The 15,186-nt window shown below is 41.8% G+C and overlaps 1 protein-coding gene across 1 annotated transcript in view; it reads right to left on the reverse strand.

Annotated features, from left to right (window-relative positions):
• Window positions 1-3,164: 3,164 nt before the first annotated feature.
• LOC111077200 overlaps window positions 3,165-15,186 on the reverse strand; it is a 55,554-nt gene continuing 43,532 nt past the window's right edge. The window contains exons 3-7 of the mRNA XM_041593890.1: window positions 14,946-15,023; window positions 12,212-12,344; window positions 5,950-6,298; window positions 5,768-5,865; window positions 3,165-3,406 (exon numbers count right to left, since the gene is read on the reverse strand). Of these exons, the coding sequence (XP_041449824.1) occupies window positions 3,297-3,406; window positions 5,768-5,865; window positions 5,950-6,298; window positions 12,212-12,344; window positions 14,946-15,023 (768 nt within the window). The 3' untranslated portion in view covers window positions 3,165-3,296. The remainder of the gene's footprint in view (window positions 3,407-5,767; window positions 5,866-5,949; window positions 6,299-12,211; window positions 12,345-14,945; window positions 15,024-15,186) is intronic.

Here is a 15,186-nt window from a genome sequence, read left to right on the forward strand (position 1 = left end):
GAGGGGCTGCATGGATGCTGGGATGCTCGGATGCTCGGATGCTGGTTTGCAGCCCAACAAATTTGTCCTTCTCTGTTTGTTTAAATTAAAATAAAAACCTCCATCCGAACGGACATTAAATGGCCTTGTCTTGTGGTGGGGGATCCTTGGGGGTTGGTCCTTTTGGTTCTTGTGAAGCGCAACAAGTGGCGGCTGTCCGGAGCCCGTAATTGTTTCATTTAAATACCGGCGATGATCTCTTCGTGCGGATTCAAACTAATGAAAAACACTTGCGGCTATGGGCACATTAATTGGGTCAGTTGGGTGGGGTGGGGTGGGGTGGGTTTTGGTGTTTCGATGGTGCCAGTGACGATGACGGTCCCTGCAGAATGAGAATGAGTGTGGGGTAGTAGCTCCTCTCTCTCACTCTCTGTGTGTGTGGTACAGACATTAATGGCGTTTTTATGGGCGCCATCTTGCGGCACGCTGAACCGAACTTTTGCCGAGCTGTCTTGTTGTAATAATATTTTTCTTTTGCCGTTTCTGTTTGATGCCGCTGCAAATATCAATTATAATTTCAGAAATTTGAGCCTCCAAACGATGGTAGAAGCTGGCGCAAATGATTGGACCGGCATTTACGTTGAATTAGTGCAGAATTTTCTTCAAGTTTCACATTAAAGCGAACGCGCTGAAAGCTGGGATATAAGCTGTTGATATAATTATTGTTGAGAGCTTATTTTTATTAGATAGAGGATGGAGAAAGATCTAAACCAATTCCTGAAGTATTCGTTGCATTGGGAATTATTTATTTGCAGCAGCTTAAATCCGACACTGCATTACTCAACTGATTTTAAGAATGATGTTACTCTTTTGATCTCTATTTGTCTTGCTTACTGTCTGAAAAAAATCATGAATAAAATCTGGCTTTGAGGTGGAAGCTGCTGATACCCTGATGCTGATGCATGGCGTCTCATTTTGCCCCTCATTGTTCATAGGGGAGCTGTTATATAGTTCGACTTATGTATATATAGTATATATAGATCCTGTGTAATGTCTCATACAAATAGCTGACAAACTGAGCGACTATTTATATATAGAAACAGACTTACAATTTCTATATGGGGTAGCAAATTCTTCCTTCCATTGCTACGCACCAAACTGTTGGTCAAAAGAGCACTACCCTTCAATAGTGCTACAAACGAGGGACACAGAGAGAGAGACAGAGAGAGAGAGAGAGAGGGAGAGCTTTGATAGCACTGATTAGATCAATCTTTCTATGTGCAGCTTGCATGGAGCAATGCATTAAAAAGCAGAAAAAGAACCAGAGAGGCAGCGCGGAGGCGGCTGTAGACTGAATTGAAAACGCCATCGCCATCCATGCCCCCCCCCCCCAACTAGAATTCTGATTGGAAGCAAATATGCTTTTGCGGGTTTCGCTTTGATGATTATTTTTACAGTTTTATTGCGGGCACACTGGCACATAAATGTACAAGGACTGGGGACCAGCTCAAAGCTGAAACATATTTGACAGCATTTTTCCCAGTAATTGAGTTTGGAATTCACTTAATTGGAACATTTTGCAAAATACTTACCAGCGAAAAAGCAGAAAGTTTGATGCCCAAAATAAAATAATGTTTTGGGGGGTTCATCTATGTTTATGTTTAGTTTCATTTCATTTTATTGTTTTTGAAAGAATTCATTCCATTGAATTGTTTATTTATTTATCATTTGGTTTCGTCATCACATAAATTATCTAAAATCTGCTTACTGGCTTACGTGTAGTAAATTCATGCCTACCATTGGATAGTACCCATGCGAGTACTCGTAATATATGTATTTGCTACACACACACAATCGACAATCGACAATCCACAATCCATGTGCAACATCAAATTTAGTCAAGCTTGCCGCAATTGATTTCGCTTTTCATTAACGAATTCCGCTTGGGGTCGCATTTCGCATTTCCATTTCGATTGCCATTCTACATTTCCCAATTTTACATTTGAATATGGGACTCGCCGCCTGACTAAATTTCATTTTGCCCATAAATATATTCCATGCAATTTAGTTTTATAATTAAGTTTTACTTTCGTTCTTCGTTCTGTTTGTTTTGTTTTGTTTTGTGTTTTATTTTATTTTGTTATTTGATGACAGTTTTTCTTTCTTTCTTTCTCTGTGTGGTTTTTTTTTTATTCTTTTTTAGTTATTTGCTGAGAGTTTTTTTTTTGTCGTTTTATATATATATTACAATTTTCGGGTAGTAGTAGTGTGGGGTATGGCTGCATACTTGTGCCACAGACTGTGTGTTTGGGTTTTTTTCTCCTTTTCTTTTCTGTATATTCTTTTTTTCTTTTGGGTTAGCTTTGCTCTCTCTGTTAAGACAGCATGAAATGTTTATCAAGTCGATGCGATGCGTGTTACGTTCCTTTGTCTTCCCGATGAGAATGGCAAGAGAGATAAAGAGAGAGGGATAGGGAGCTGGGGGCAGAGTAACGACAATACTATACGTACAGTGGCGAATGAAAGTCTGCGTTTGACAAGCATTTGTGGCTATCTAAGGGAGAGAGTTATAACTGAAGTTGAGGAAACTTAATGATAAAACTTAACGAAAAAGGAAAATAAAAATTTGTTTATTTATATATTTAATAAAGCAACAGAACTAAAATATTATAAAAATAGGTAGTCCCTAATAGATATTTTAATGTCCGTTCTTAATAATATTACTAAGCGATTACTTTTCATTTGGCATCTGAAATGAATCTACGCTCGTACATAGACTTTTACACGGCACTATACCTACATATACGTAAGCCACATATATATGTATGTATTTCTCTTCTATCAGAGCTGCTGTGCTGCATCTTTGTGGTATTTACAGAGAGTGTCAGCCTTCTGTCCTTCTGTGGTTGCGCGTCTGCTGGTCTTTTGCATTTCCCATTGCATTTTCCGGGGCTCAGTGTCTCATTTTGCACAATGAAATGTAAATATTAAAAAGGAAACACATTATGCCTGAAAGGGAAAGCGGGGCCATGCCACCATGCGCGTGTTTGCCTTTCCTTTTAGCCAGCATTTCTAAAAAAACATCTCTCGAAGAGCGAACTGCGACAAAAAAAAAACACACACACATATAATTTTTGCTCGTGTCTTTCCATTTGTTACAACACTCTCTCCATCCCTGTCGCTCTCTCTCTCTCTATATATCTCTCTTTGTCCCGTTTCCTGCTGGCAATAACAAAGTTAACGTTGATGATGATAATGAGACTAAAGACAACGTTGATGATGAGGATCATGGTGCTGCTGGGGTACAACTTTCGCTTTCAACGACTGAGAGCTAATACCAAGAGGAACATCCAACAAAGCTCCAGGCGAAGGCCCAGTCCGGGCAGCGCAAATGCCTCGCTCTTCTGCATCGCTGCGGGATTCTCATCTGCAAGAGGGTGAGAGAGAGAGAGAAGGGGAGAACGTTAGGGATTGGACAAACAGTGGAATATAATTACGTAACATATGTATGCAAATCTGTGGCAACGCCCGCCCCATTAACTATGCCATGGTAAATAACTTAATTTAATTGTAGGGGACTCTGAAACTGACTTATGAGTGGGTGGCAGGCTGGCCGGTTGGCTGGCTGGCTGGCTGTGTGACAAGGGTGTGGTGTGCGGGTCCCAAGTCCCCCGTCCACGCAGACTAGATAAATGACATATGTGTTTCAGCGTGTACGCTATATATCTGCGGCCTCCTGCCCGCCTGCAGTCGCGGCTCCTTAGGAGCAAATGTTATTCCAGGCGCATCATTTGTCAATGCTTTCTTTTGACTCATCACAAAGGGATACCCATCTCGGTTCGCACAGCCACTGATTTTTAAAGCCCATGTCAGATGAGTAATGGCTGGAATATGCCATAGAAGGAAGGGTATACTGGGGTACCACATAAGTTCTTTGAATTTAGAGTCAAGCGGGAAAGCAAGGGCAGGGACAGAGCTTCCGACTCTGGTTAGCCAAGATATAGACTAAGGGAAAATAACTACAGTAGTCGGGTATATATCTGTCTTCGTGGATGTCAAACAGTTGCTTGAAATATAGCACCTTTGCTTCCTGTACGACTGCCAATTGATTCTCAATCAAAAACAGACACTCCCACCGATATATAACGACTTGTAATAATTCAATTCAGTCATAGAGTATAACCCAGTCGCTCTAGCTTTAGCTATAGATAGCACTCGGTGCTTATCATTTTTCTTAAAATTTTATTGCCTTTGATTTATTATCTGTATTTATGGAAGTCCCAGTACCAGTCCCAGTCTCAGTCCCAGCAGCAGGCACAGTACCACTTTCAGTCGCAGTACCAGTACCAGTCAGAGTCACAGACTCCTCCATTTACGGGCGGGTGCTGTCTGCTATCCACACCCTTCACCACGCGCTGGTCGACTCTTGGGGCACACATGTGGGGCATGATTAAGTGCCTTTTTGCAAGTTACTTCTGACATTTAATCATATTTATTATGGCTTTCCACTAGAGCAGGACGACGATACAGAAGAGGAGCCCGCCCAAAGACAGTTGCTCTTTAAAATGCAAATTCCTGTACGTACAACAAATTCATTTGAATAAACAACTTAACAACTTAAGTGCTGGCCATTTCGCTTAACATTTGATATCGCATAAAAAATAAAGAAGAAAAAAACTAGCACTTCGGACACGGAGTCACGGACAGGACACGGACACGGACACGGAGTCATGGACGTGGTGGTGGAGTCGTAGGACTTCAATTTGCTGCGAATGTCCTGCCATAAAGGAGCATAAAAAGCAGCACTCGAAATTGGAGGACAAAAGAGGCGTCAAGTTTATGCCCCTCATTTCGCAGCTTAAAATGTCTTAATTCCTGTCTAATTTATGTGTAAAATATGCAAAGCCAAAATGGCGACTACGCCAAAGTCTCCGCCGACTGTTCGCTCCTCGTCCACATTACTCATACGCCAAGGGGTCCCGCGTCCCTCGTCCCGCGAGCGTGTCCCAAAACAAACAAAAAAGCAGCCCAAAAGAAAACCCAACGTTGCCGGCGCGGGAGGTGGGAGGTGGGGAAAGTGTGGCGAAACTTTTAGTTTTTAGGCCTCTATTCGTATGTCTCTATTCGTAGCCCCGAAAGGGCGTGTCTGGGAATGAATAGAAAAGAGAGACAGAGAGAGAGACAGAGACAGAGAGCGAGGGCGCTGTGCACAGTGTGTGCAATAAAGTTGCCTGCAAGCACTCGAATAAATACTAAAATATGCAAAGCGTAAACTGGAATCATTCAAAAGTAGAAGTAAAAGGAATGGTAAGTACTATTATTCAATTTGCTTTCTCGTATTACAATTAAATGATAGAATTTAATTTTAGGTGCCTTTACAAAGGCACTAAGGGACTCTGACTTTGTGTCTCTGGCCAAGAACAGCTGGCGGAGACCATGTAATATTTCTTTACATTTCAAACAAAAGTCCAAGCTACATCTTGCAAGTCTTTAGAGCAGTCAGGTCAGTGCTCACTGGACCATGGCTAAGCTTTAAGAGTCGTCTCCTTTTAGGCAAGAACTCCTCTCTCTCTGCCTCTCTCTCTCTGTCTCTCTTCACATATGTATGTATGCGGTACACTAACAACGTGCTGGCACTGTAAATAATAGGCTTATGCCTCGCCTGGCACCACCTGAGCCGGAAGAGAGTAGCGACCCAGGGGCCCAGGCACGGACCTGGGCCTGAGCCTGAGTCCTGAGCCGGGACGCACTCACTCACTCACTTACTGAATGACTCCCAGGGACTCACCATTAATCACATGGACCAGGACACTGGCGCTGCTGGCCGTTGTGGGCTGACACGTGTAGTTGCCGGTGTCCGTCGTCTGGGCATTGGCGATGCGCAGCCTGTCGGGATTAAGAAGGAGACACTGAGTACAACTCAATTATGCTGCACCCCACCCCCCATATACCCCAAAACCCAAAACCCACCTGGACTTGAGGGTGTCGCCCAGCTGTGACTCCATGGCGATGCGTGTGGCAAACTCCCGCTGCAGGTCCACCTCGCTGAGCACATCGTTCGGTGAGGAGTCCCTCTCTGAGGGATTCCGTCGCTGTTGTTGTTGTTCCTCTCTGGAGTTGGAGTTGGATGACGGGGCGGATGCCTCGCCATCGTCCGCATCAAAGGGAGTGATCATGTGCTCGCCGCGATACCAGTATATCGGTCCGATGTCCTTCACGGAGGGCTGCTGCACCACACAATTAAGGATTATGGCGCTGCCCGCCTTAAAGTGCAGATCCGGTGGCCCACTGATAACGGCCTTGGCGTCAGGTGAGATTTCTGCAACGAACCAAAACCGAAAACAAGAAGCAATCATCAGTGTGGGTGGTGTAGGGGGCGGGAGCGGTGGAGGGGAGGTGTGAAAAAAGCGAAATCAATTTGGGGCAATCGCTTGTAAAACGAATTCCCAGCCAACTCTGAATGCACATAAAAACTTTTAATCATAAAACTTTATGGAATAACTTTTCAATTGCACTAAATTTAAGTAAATTCGTGGAAAAAAAGAAGGAAGAAGAGGGCGCGGCAGATAAAAGTGAGAAAATCACACCAGACACACACACACAGCTGCATGTAACCATAACAAACACACACTCACACATATAGTGTATGTACATGTGTATGCAAATATATGTTTGTACGCGTACACTCCATATGGCAACTCTCTCACACTCGCCCGGCTGAAAAACTGGGTTAATAATAATATTTATTATGCATTGGACTGTGCAAATAATAATAATTAAAAAATATACCCAAAAAGCGGAGACACGACGAGGTAAACTGAAATAAAAGTTCATGTGGTGCACTGTGGAACTCTAAAGGAAGGCTTAAGCAGCTGGATATCAGTCTAAGGCGAATTGTGGGGCTTGTAGCAAGCATCAATAACCCCAAATAAATATTCAAGGCAACAGCGAAAAGAAATTCAATTAACCTATGGGATATTTACAGCAGCATATTCATGTTCACCGTCACAATATTCCATCTCCAGAGCAGAGGTCCCTCCAGCAAGCAGAAATATTAGCAGACTCTCCATTCACCGCTTCACAGACAATGAGACAATTTTCAAACATTTTAGGGAGCTTTGCAGCTTAACAGCATTTGCTGTCCAGTGGGAAATACGCTTCATAGCGAACATCTCCATAAGAGACAATCCGCTACGCGAGCGGATGCTGCTAGCTATTAGGGAACCCAAAAGACTCACACAAAATTTAATTGCTATTATTTTTCGCTGTTTTTGCAGCAGTCTCTTGTAGCCCCATTAGGGTTCAATCATTTACCAAATGTAGCTTAGCGGGGTTAAGCCTTTAAGCTCTCCCACTCTGATTGCAGGGCATTCCGTTACGATTAGCAAATTTTTGGCAGCCAACATGGAGTCTCTGACCCACTGTGCCCCGCGCTCTGGCTGTTTGGCCAGATGTGCGACGCAGCTCATAAAAGTGCATATGATGATGATTACATGGGTCGCAGGACGGACGCCTCTGCCAAGGGTGGGGGGCTTGCATGGGGCTTCGGCAGGAGATCTTGCCGAGTGGCGGTTTCTGTCTTTCCCCTCACCTATAGCTGTCCCGCTTGCGCCTGCTGCCACTCCCCAAAAATCGCGCTCGGGTGTGCTTTTTTTCGTCTGTTTGTTTGTATCTCTGGCATATGTTGAGTTTGTGTGAGCGAGTCCATGTGTGGGCATGGGCATGGGCATGTTTGTGTGTGTGTGTGTGTTAAAAAATCCCACTGCGCCATTAAGTGCGTATGTATGTGTGTCTCCGCCTGCCCCTACAGCCCTAAAGCCCATCCCCTCGCCGTCTCTTCCTCTTTTGCGAGTGCGTTTGTGCAGTGTCACTGCGTTAAAGGCAATTAACACCCAGAAGCGGCAGAGGGGTAAAACTGGATAGAGGGACAGCAAAGAGTGAGAGCGGAGAGAGAGAGAGAGGAAGGAAAAGCAGCGAGACACAGGCATTTTTCCTCACTATTTTCATTTCATTTCAGATTTTTCATTTTTCAGCCAGCTGTCGCTAAAGTTCTGCGTGCATTTTGTGTGGCCGCCCATGAAGTTTTTTAATTTAAATATTTCATGAAAATAAAATGCAATGCGGCGTACAAAACAGCAACAATTGGATGCAATTACAGCTAAAAAAAAAAAGTGAAACAATACCAAAATATACCAAAATTAAATGCAGCAACAAATCCTAATGAGGCTGAATAAATGTTCAGCACAAGTGCGGAAAAGTATGCTATGAAAAAGTGCTAAAGATTCTCAAGGAAATGCATTGGAAAATGCATAAATTATTATCATAAAAACATTCCTTAGATGCATTTTTTCCCTCTAAATTTATTCATATGAAAATAAAATACAACTAGCAAAAAATGCATTGAAAAAATATTTAATTGTGTCATTTTTTACAGATTGAAAATATTTGAGGCTATCGCGAAAAAACACATAAGCATTCCAATAACGATTGCAGGAAAAAACCACATAAATATAAAACAACATCTCCCGCTGTGATTTCATTGTTTTCCTTCTCCATAGAATTCTGTAATATTCAGTGGAAATTTCATAGAAATTATTGATAATTACGCAAAGCTTAAAGATTCTTGGCAAATTTAAGGGTATACAATTGTGGGACTCTTGAAAATGAAACCATCATTAGATCACCTTCCAGCTCGGATTTCTAATGCTTTCATCCTTTGCTTTCAGCCTCCTCTGCTGTCTATCCCTTTCCGAGAAAGGTTAAAAATACATTTATTTTTCTCTTGCCTTGCCCTGGCGTCTAAAGGAGCAGCTCGAAAAAGGCTTGGGTATTGCCAAGGGGTTTCATGTACATACTACATACAGTATGTACAGATGTGTACCCTCATTAATGTGAATTGTGATTCTTTCATTGTGATTTCATTGTTATTGTTTAATTTTCCCCGCCAGACTTAACCATTAATTACGCAGCTAATTGCAATGAGATAATATTTTTTCAAGTGTAATGAATGCCATAAATATGAACTACTTACAAAAATATGCGTAATGTTAAAATGTTTAAAAACTGATGAACTGTCATTGAAAAAATATTGCAGAAAAATCCCCGTTAATTTCCACAAATAATTAAACAATTAATAATCATGTAATTGGAGGTTAATAATATTTGCAAATACAACAATTAACAAATACATTAATATATGTAAGTATGTATGTATGCAAATCCATTTAAACGGGTGAAAATATTGCACGCAAGATTACGGCAAATGAATTGGAAAACTGATTAAAAAAATGTTCATAAAAATCCCCGCGCATTACGCACGCATTGTTGTACACCAGACTTTTCCAGCATAATTTCCCACAAGATTTAACAATCAATTACGCCACTAATTGCGATGAAATATTTTTCAAGAATTATGCCTCCATATTTATACGACCTTTTAAATTATCATCTTAGGGCATACTTTCCATGCATATTTATTTGGATTTATTCTGGAGCCACCCCCCCGTCCAACCTTAATTTATAACAGAAATAAATCTCTTTTCCTTCTTCGAAAAACAAAAAAAAAAACAAAAAGAAAAAAAACAGCAAAAGGCGAGGGAAAAATAAAATCGTTTGGGGTTGGTCGCATAAATTTGCATAATGACATTAATTAAATGCAATACGAGGCAACAGAAAAGGGGCAGCTGTAGAAACCGGAGAGCCGCGTCCGGTGCTGGAACCGGAGCCAGGAGAACGGTGAACGGAGAACGGAGCCCGGAGGCAGAGTGAACAGTTAAGCGCCTTGCGAAAGTCACTCATACGACACGTATGCCGATAATGTTATTAAGGACGCAGCCAGTTTGCCATGCCTGTCAGCAGCACTGTTGTCCAGTCGAGTAGACGCCTGCTCTGTGCTGTCGTGTCCACTCCACTTCCCTCCACTCCACACCACTCCACTCCACTCCACTCGACTCGACTCCTATCCTATCCATACCAGAGTCCACTCCATTCGTAGGCTGCGACTTCTTTTGAAATTGTTTCATTAACGTAAATTAAAATGCATACGGCCGTGAAGAAAATGTAATCGGAAATGCGTTTGTAAGCGTCAGAGCGGCCAGTGGAAGGGCAACATGACGGAGGATGAATACGAGAATTGGGCACAGGCACGGACACAGCTACGGACACGGACTGCGACAAAAAAAAATGCATCGCGCCCAAGTGCATAATCGGAAACTTAAAAAGGCATTGCAAACTGATTTGCATAAGTGGCTGACAGCAGATGCCAACAGTGCCTGTCAACAGCTCTCAGTCGTTCGGTTTCTTGCTTCTTCAATCGCTCAGTCCCCTCAGTCCGCACTCAGTTCCCACTCAGTCCCTCAATCTCTGAGTCCCTTTCCCCACTTGACAGCACTTGGCCCCTTATCGAGCCTGTTGTTTAAAGCACCCAACAAAATTGCCACTCTCAATGGAAAAGCCTTAAATTTTGCACAAAGTTCTTTAAAAATCCATTAAATCGAATATTCAAATTGATTGTTTTTTAAACGGTTTACATTGAGGAATTAACTGAAAGGCAAATGAGGCTGTGCTGTGCTGTGCTGTCGATGGATTGAAGGAATTTCATTAAAGGTGATTGAGAGATTCCGTAGGAGGAGTGAGTGAAATTAATGAAGAGTAAGCCATGCAGGAATCAAGATTCAAATGAGATACGTGTTTGTTCTTTAGCAGAAGGAGGCTCTAACGAAGGCTCAGAGGAGTGCAATTACCATAAGTAAGAAAACTTTGTCGTGCGGAAAATTATTCTATGTCTTGTGTGCCGTAAGAAATCTCTTTATTAAGCAGATAATGATTGTTGTCTTTCGTATAAATCTACACACGAGTACGAGTATATGCCGTTTTTCCATCTCAAAGAATGAGAGGAAAAATAGTGACGATTTTTGTGTGTATTCCTTTTCGAATTAGCAACCAAAAGAGTCCTTCAATTATAAAGCCCATTTTTTAGCCAAGGAAAACCCTCAATCAGCGAAGGTTTAGCCAAATGAAAACCGAGGATAATGAAAAAGGGAAGCACAGCTAAAAGCCGATGCAAATGAAGAGCAAAAAGTCTCAACTGAACTGAACTCAACTCAAATGTGGCTTCCGTAAGAAAAATTATGGCATCCCCCAAGTAAGTTTCCCCAGGGGACAGAGAACAGAGAGAGCTGTAAATTTCTGTTCTCATAGCGCTTCTAGAGTTTCCCTCCCAAATGCAATTTTCTATTTTAACAGAGCCACATCACTAGGTGGCACCTGCCAGGCTGCCGGGCTGCCAGCCTGCCATGGGATTCAGTATTCCATTTTGTAATCAGGCCCCATCATCAATTAATCATTACCGATGGACAAGACATTGTTTTGGATACAGGACACAGAGCACAGGCCGGAGTAGGGACGTCACACTGAGAGCTAATTATATGCGGACACAGGCATTATTCATGGCTCATTAAAGCGTTGAATACATCGGATCCAATCGGACCCCGGCTCGTAATCCCGCCGGGTTGACATGCTAATTAACTCAGCGGCTCTGGATCCGGCTCCAAAACAGCAAGCGACATGTAAGCTCCGCTCCATCTGTTGGCACGAAGAGAGAGACAGAGAGAGTGAGAGAGAGAGACCCTGGAAACCGGAGGCGCACCCGCCTGCAGCTGTGAAGCTCGCTCCTTTGCTGATTTCTTTTTTTTTTTTGTATTTATTTATTTATTTATGGGCCGAAATGCGAAATTAAAAATGTATGCCTAGAGGCGTAGCGGGGCCGTACCGCACCGCACCGCTCCGCACCGAAAACTGAAACCCCAGTCGGGTATTGGGATAGGATAGGGATAGGGGATGTTGCACGTTGGGGCACGATGGAAATAATCATAATTGCTATTGCTGCTGGCGGGTCTGAAACTGTATTAACATTTTTAATAAGCAGCAGCTCCCAGGCTCGGCAGGTAAACATCACTCGGAGCATCAGAAACAACAACAGAAATAAATAAGACCGAAATAAATGCGATTATCAAAATAATAATGAAATTAATTTAAACTGAAAATGCAGAGAGAAGTTCCACTGTCCGCAATCCACTGCCATTCGATCGGCTGATTGAAATGTGTCAGCAGCTATCAGTCAGCTATCAGTGGCAGCTAATCGGAATTTTTCTAACACAAATTCGCACGCATATGTACGATGTATGTACGATGTATGTGTATGTGTATCATCTATCACAATTGGTCTACTCACCGATGATATTCAGCTGGAATGCCATGGACATTTTGGGCTCCGTGTTGACCTGGCACTCGTAGATGCCGCTGTCCCGTGCCTGCGGCGACTTCACATGCAGCGTCCATTCCCTGGCATCCTTCGATTCGGTTACCTGACAAGGACACACACACACACAAACAAAAAATGTACAGAGATACAATTTCAGTGTTTTTGCAGTTTTTAATAGTACGTGGTAAGTGGTGTGTGCATGGGGTATGTTCTGTGTGTGTATGTGTTTGTGGATTTAAATATGTGACTTTCACATTTAAAGTGTTCCCTAAACCATAAACTAAATGAAGTTGGCAATTTATACGTATCATATCTTGCAGGGACCATCTAAGCACTTACATTTTATGAATTGTTTTTAAAATAGAAAAAATAGGGGAACCACATTTGCTACTCAGATATCTGTTAGATCTACAAGAGATTTGTTTTTTTGACTTTACAAATGATGGGGAAATTCCTAGGTTTATTATTTATCCGCAGTATATGAATCACATATGAATCTTTCGAGCTAGATATTCGCATTATTAGAGCCAGGGAGGCCACAGATTGTGTAGTTTATTTTATTATTTATTATTATTATTATTTATTATTAATATTATTATTGTTATTATTTATTATTTAAATTGAAAGAAAGCTGTGGCATTTAATAAAAACGAGCCTTAAATTTTCAGAATCCACAGCCAAAATGATGGTAAAAAGTAGCACATATCGGAAACCCAATCAAATTCTCTATAAAGGTTATGCACACTCTGTCTCCTTTGCTCATTGTTTAAGTTTAATTGGCATAGTTGGCATCTGTTTGGCTCCAATTTGCATTCAATAAATCTGTAGTAGAGGGTAACCTTACAGCAGTAACATGGAAATATACGAGCTGCCATGCCATCCATAAATGTTCTTTTTTTTCAGTTGTTCGATTTCAGTTTTCAATTTTGCATTCATTCTGTCATGTCTCGCTGGAATAATTATTCGCTTTTAAGGCAACAATTTGCAATGCAGCAAATTGTTTTTTTTTTTTTTTGTATTCGATTTTTATTTTTTATTTTTTCATGGAAATTAAGCAATTATGCAATTGTTTGTTTGTTTGTTTGTTGGTTGCTTGCTTGCTAGCTTGCTGTTGTTGTTGCCACTTGTTTGTTTGGTTGTGCAACTGCTGCACAGCGGTTGGATATGTATTGACTGGTGGGGGGAGTGGTGCACGGGTGCAGATTTGTCCTGAGTTATGACTCGGATTAGCCGTTGAAATATCGTTTATGCATGCATAATGAAAGTGGCTTTATGTCCATAATAACCCCCGAGAGCCGGAGTTAACTTTTACATGCCGCTGTGGCTGTGGCTGTGACTGTGGCTGTGGCTGTTGTTGGGCTTCCACATTCCACATTGAAAGTTTATCGGGATTTGCCGTGTTTCAGGTATCTAATCTAGAAGTTGATCTGGGTGCTGGAATGGGGAGGGGGGCTCTGTGTGTATGGATTTGCGTTGGGTGTGTGGGGTGAGGCTGGTGGGGTGGTTTCACTGTACTAATAGATTGTTGGGTTTTCTAGGGATTTCACGTAAAGCATACTTGAGGTGGATTTCCGTTGGATTCAAATGCAAAATGGGCTGGGCAAAATAAAAGAGCTTTACACTAATCAAATTTTTCATTTTAAGATGAGGAGGAATTTCCTCTCTTGAATTTATTTTGAAGGTGACTTGATAAAGAAATGTATTTCTTATTATAGTCCTCAATGACGTCGCACACTGCCTGAAATACAACGACAAGGGTAAGGCTGCTGTCTGTCTTCTAACTAATTCTCGCACTTAATCAATGAACTTCGGACTCCATCATTTTGGCTATTCAACCCTCTTGCCTTTTGGATACTTGACTTTATTCATGTTTGGGTACACCTTTTATGCTTCAGGCACATTCAAAAGGTAGAATATCCTATCCAAGAATTTAAATTCAATTAATATTAGTCATGAATGAAAGGTTAATGTGTTTGAAGAATCACGAATGAATTTCTCTCATAATTTATAGAAATTCAAAGAAATTCTGTGACCAAAGACTGAGAAAGGAATAACCGGAGGTGCAGCAATGAAATTATCTATCAAGAATCAACTAAAATGATACCAAAGCGTATATATTGATTAATTTTCTCAATTTAGCCTCAAACTAATTGCTTATATAAATCTTAAATCAAAGCAGGGAAGCTCTACGGCAACTCTAACAGAAAGCCCTCCAAAATCAGCTAAGTTGATGATATTTCCAGTAGTTTAACGAACTATGTCTATTAGGATTTAGTAGCTAATCAACTTAGTTGAAGCTGCAAGCCAATCAACTTGATTAACATTAATGAGATATCAAGGCTAGCTCTTTCCAGACCCCCTTAAAAAAAGTAATTAGCCAAAAGCTGTAGCCAAAAATCAATACAGAATCAGGAACTAAACATCTGAGGTTAATGCCAAACAGCACTCTGTAGCTAATCTGTGTCCAATCATCAGAAATCGACAGCTACAGAAATCAATAACTAATCGAATTTGCCGCCTCCCAAACTGTGACTCTCTCGCTGAACCTGTGATGAGAGATTTCGTAAGCATTCTGGAATGAAATACAGCTACCAATAATGTGCCAGTATGTCCTGCATTCTGCCCTCTGTCAGTGGCAGTGTCTTTCGAGGACAGACCTCGCTTAACCCATCGCATTCAATTAGTAAGTGAATACAGGACAAACCTGGAAACGCTTGTCCGAGGTGTAGGTGGCTGTGCCGACAGTGAGGATATGCAGATCACGTTTCCGTATCCAGGATACCTGTTGGCACAAGCAGATGGGTGAAAGAAATTTGATTAACGAGTGCACATTCACATGATATACTCGACGATGTCCTTGGCACGCATCTTCATCGGGTTATTTACCATCGCCCGCCTCCTGGGACCGCAGGGCCCTTGGAGGAGTGCCCGACCACTCGCTATCG

The sequence above is a fragment of the Drosophila obscura genome, unplaced genomic scaffold (assembly GCF_018151105.1).
Source record: "Drosophila obscura isolate BZ-5 IFL unplaced genomic scaffold, ASM1815110v1 contig_200, whole genome shotgun sequence".
Classification (NCBI taxonomy): Eukaryota; Metazoa; Arthropoda; class Insecta; order Diptera; family Drosophilidae; genus Drosophila; species Drosophila obscura.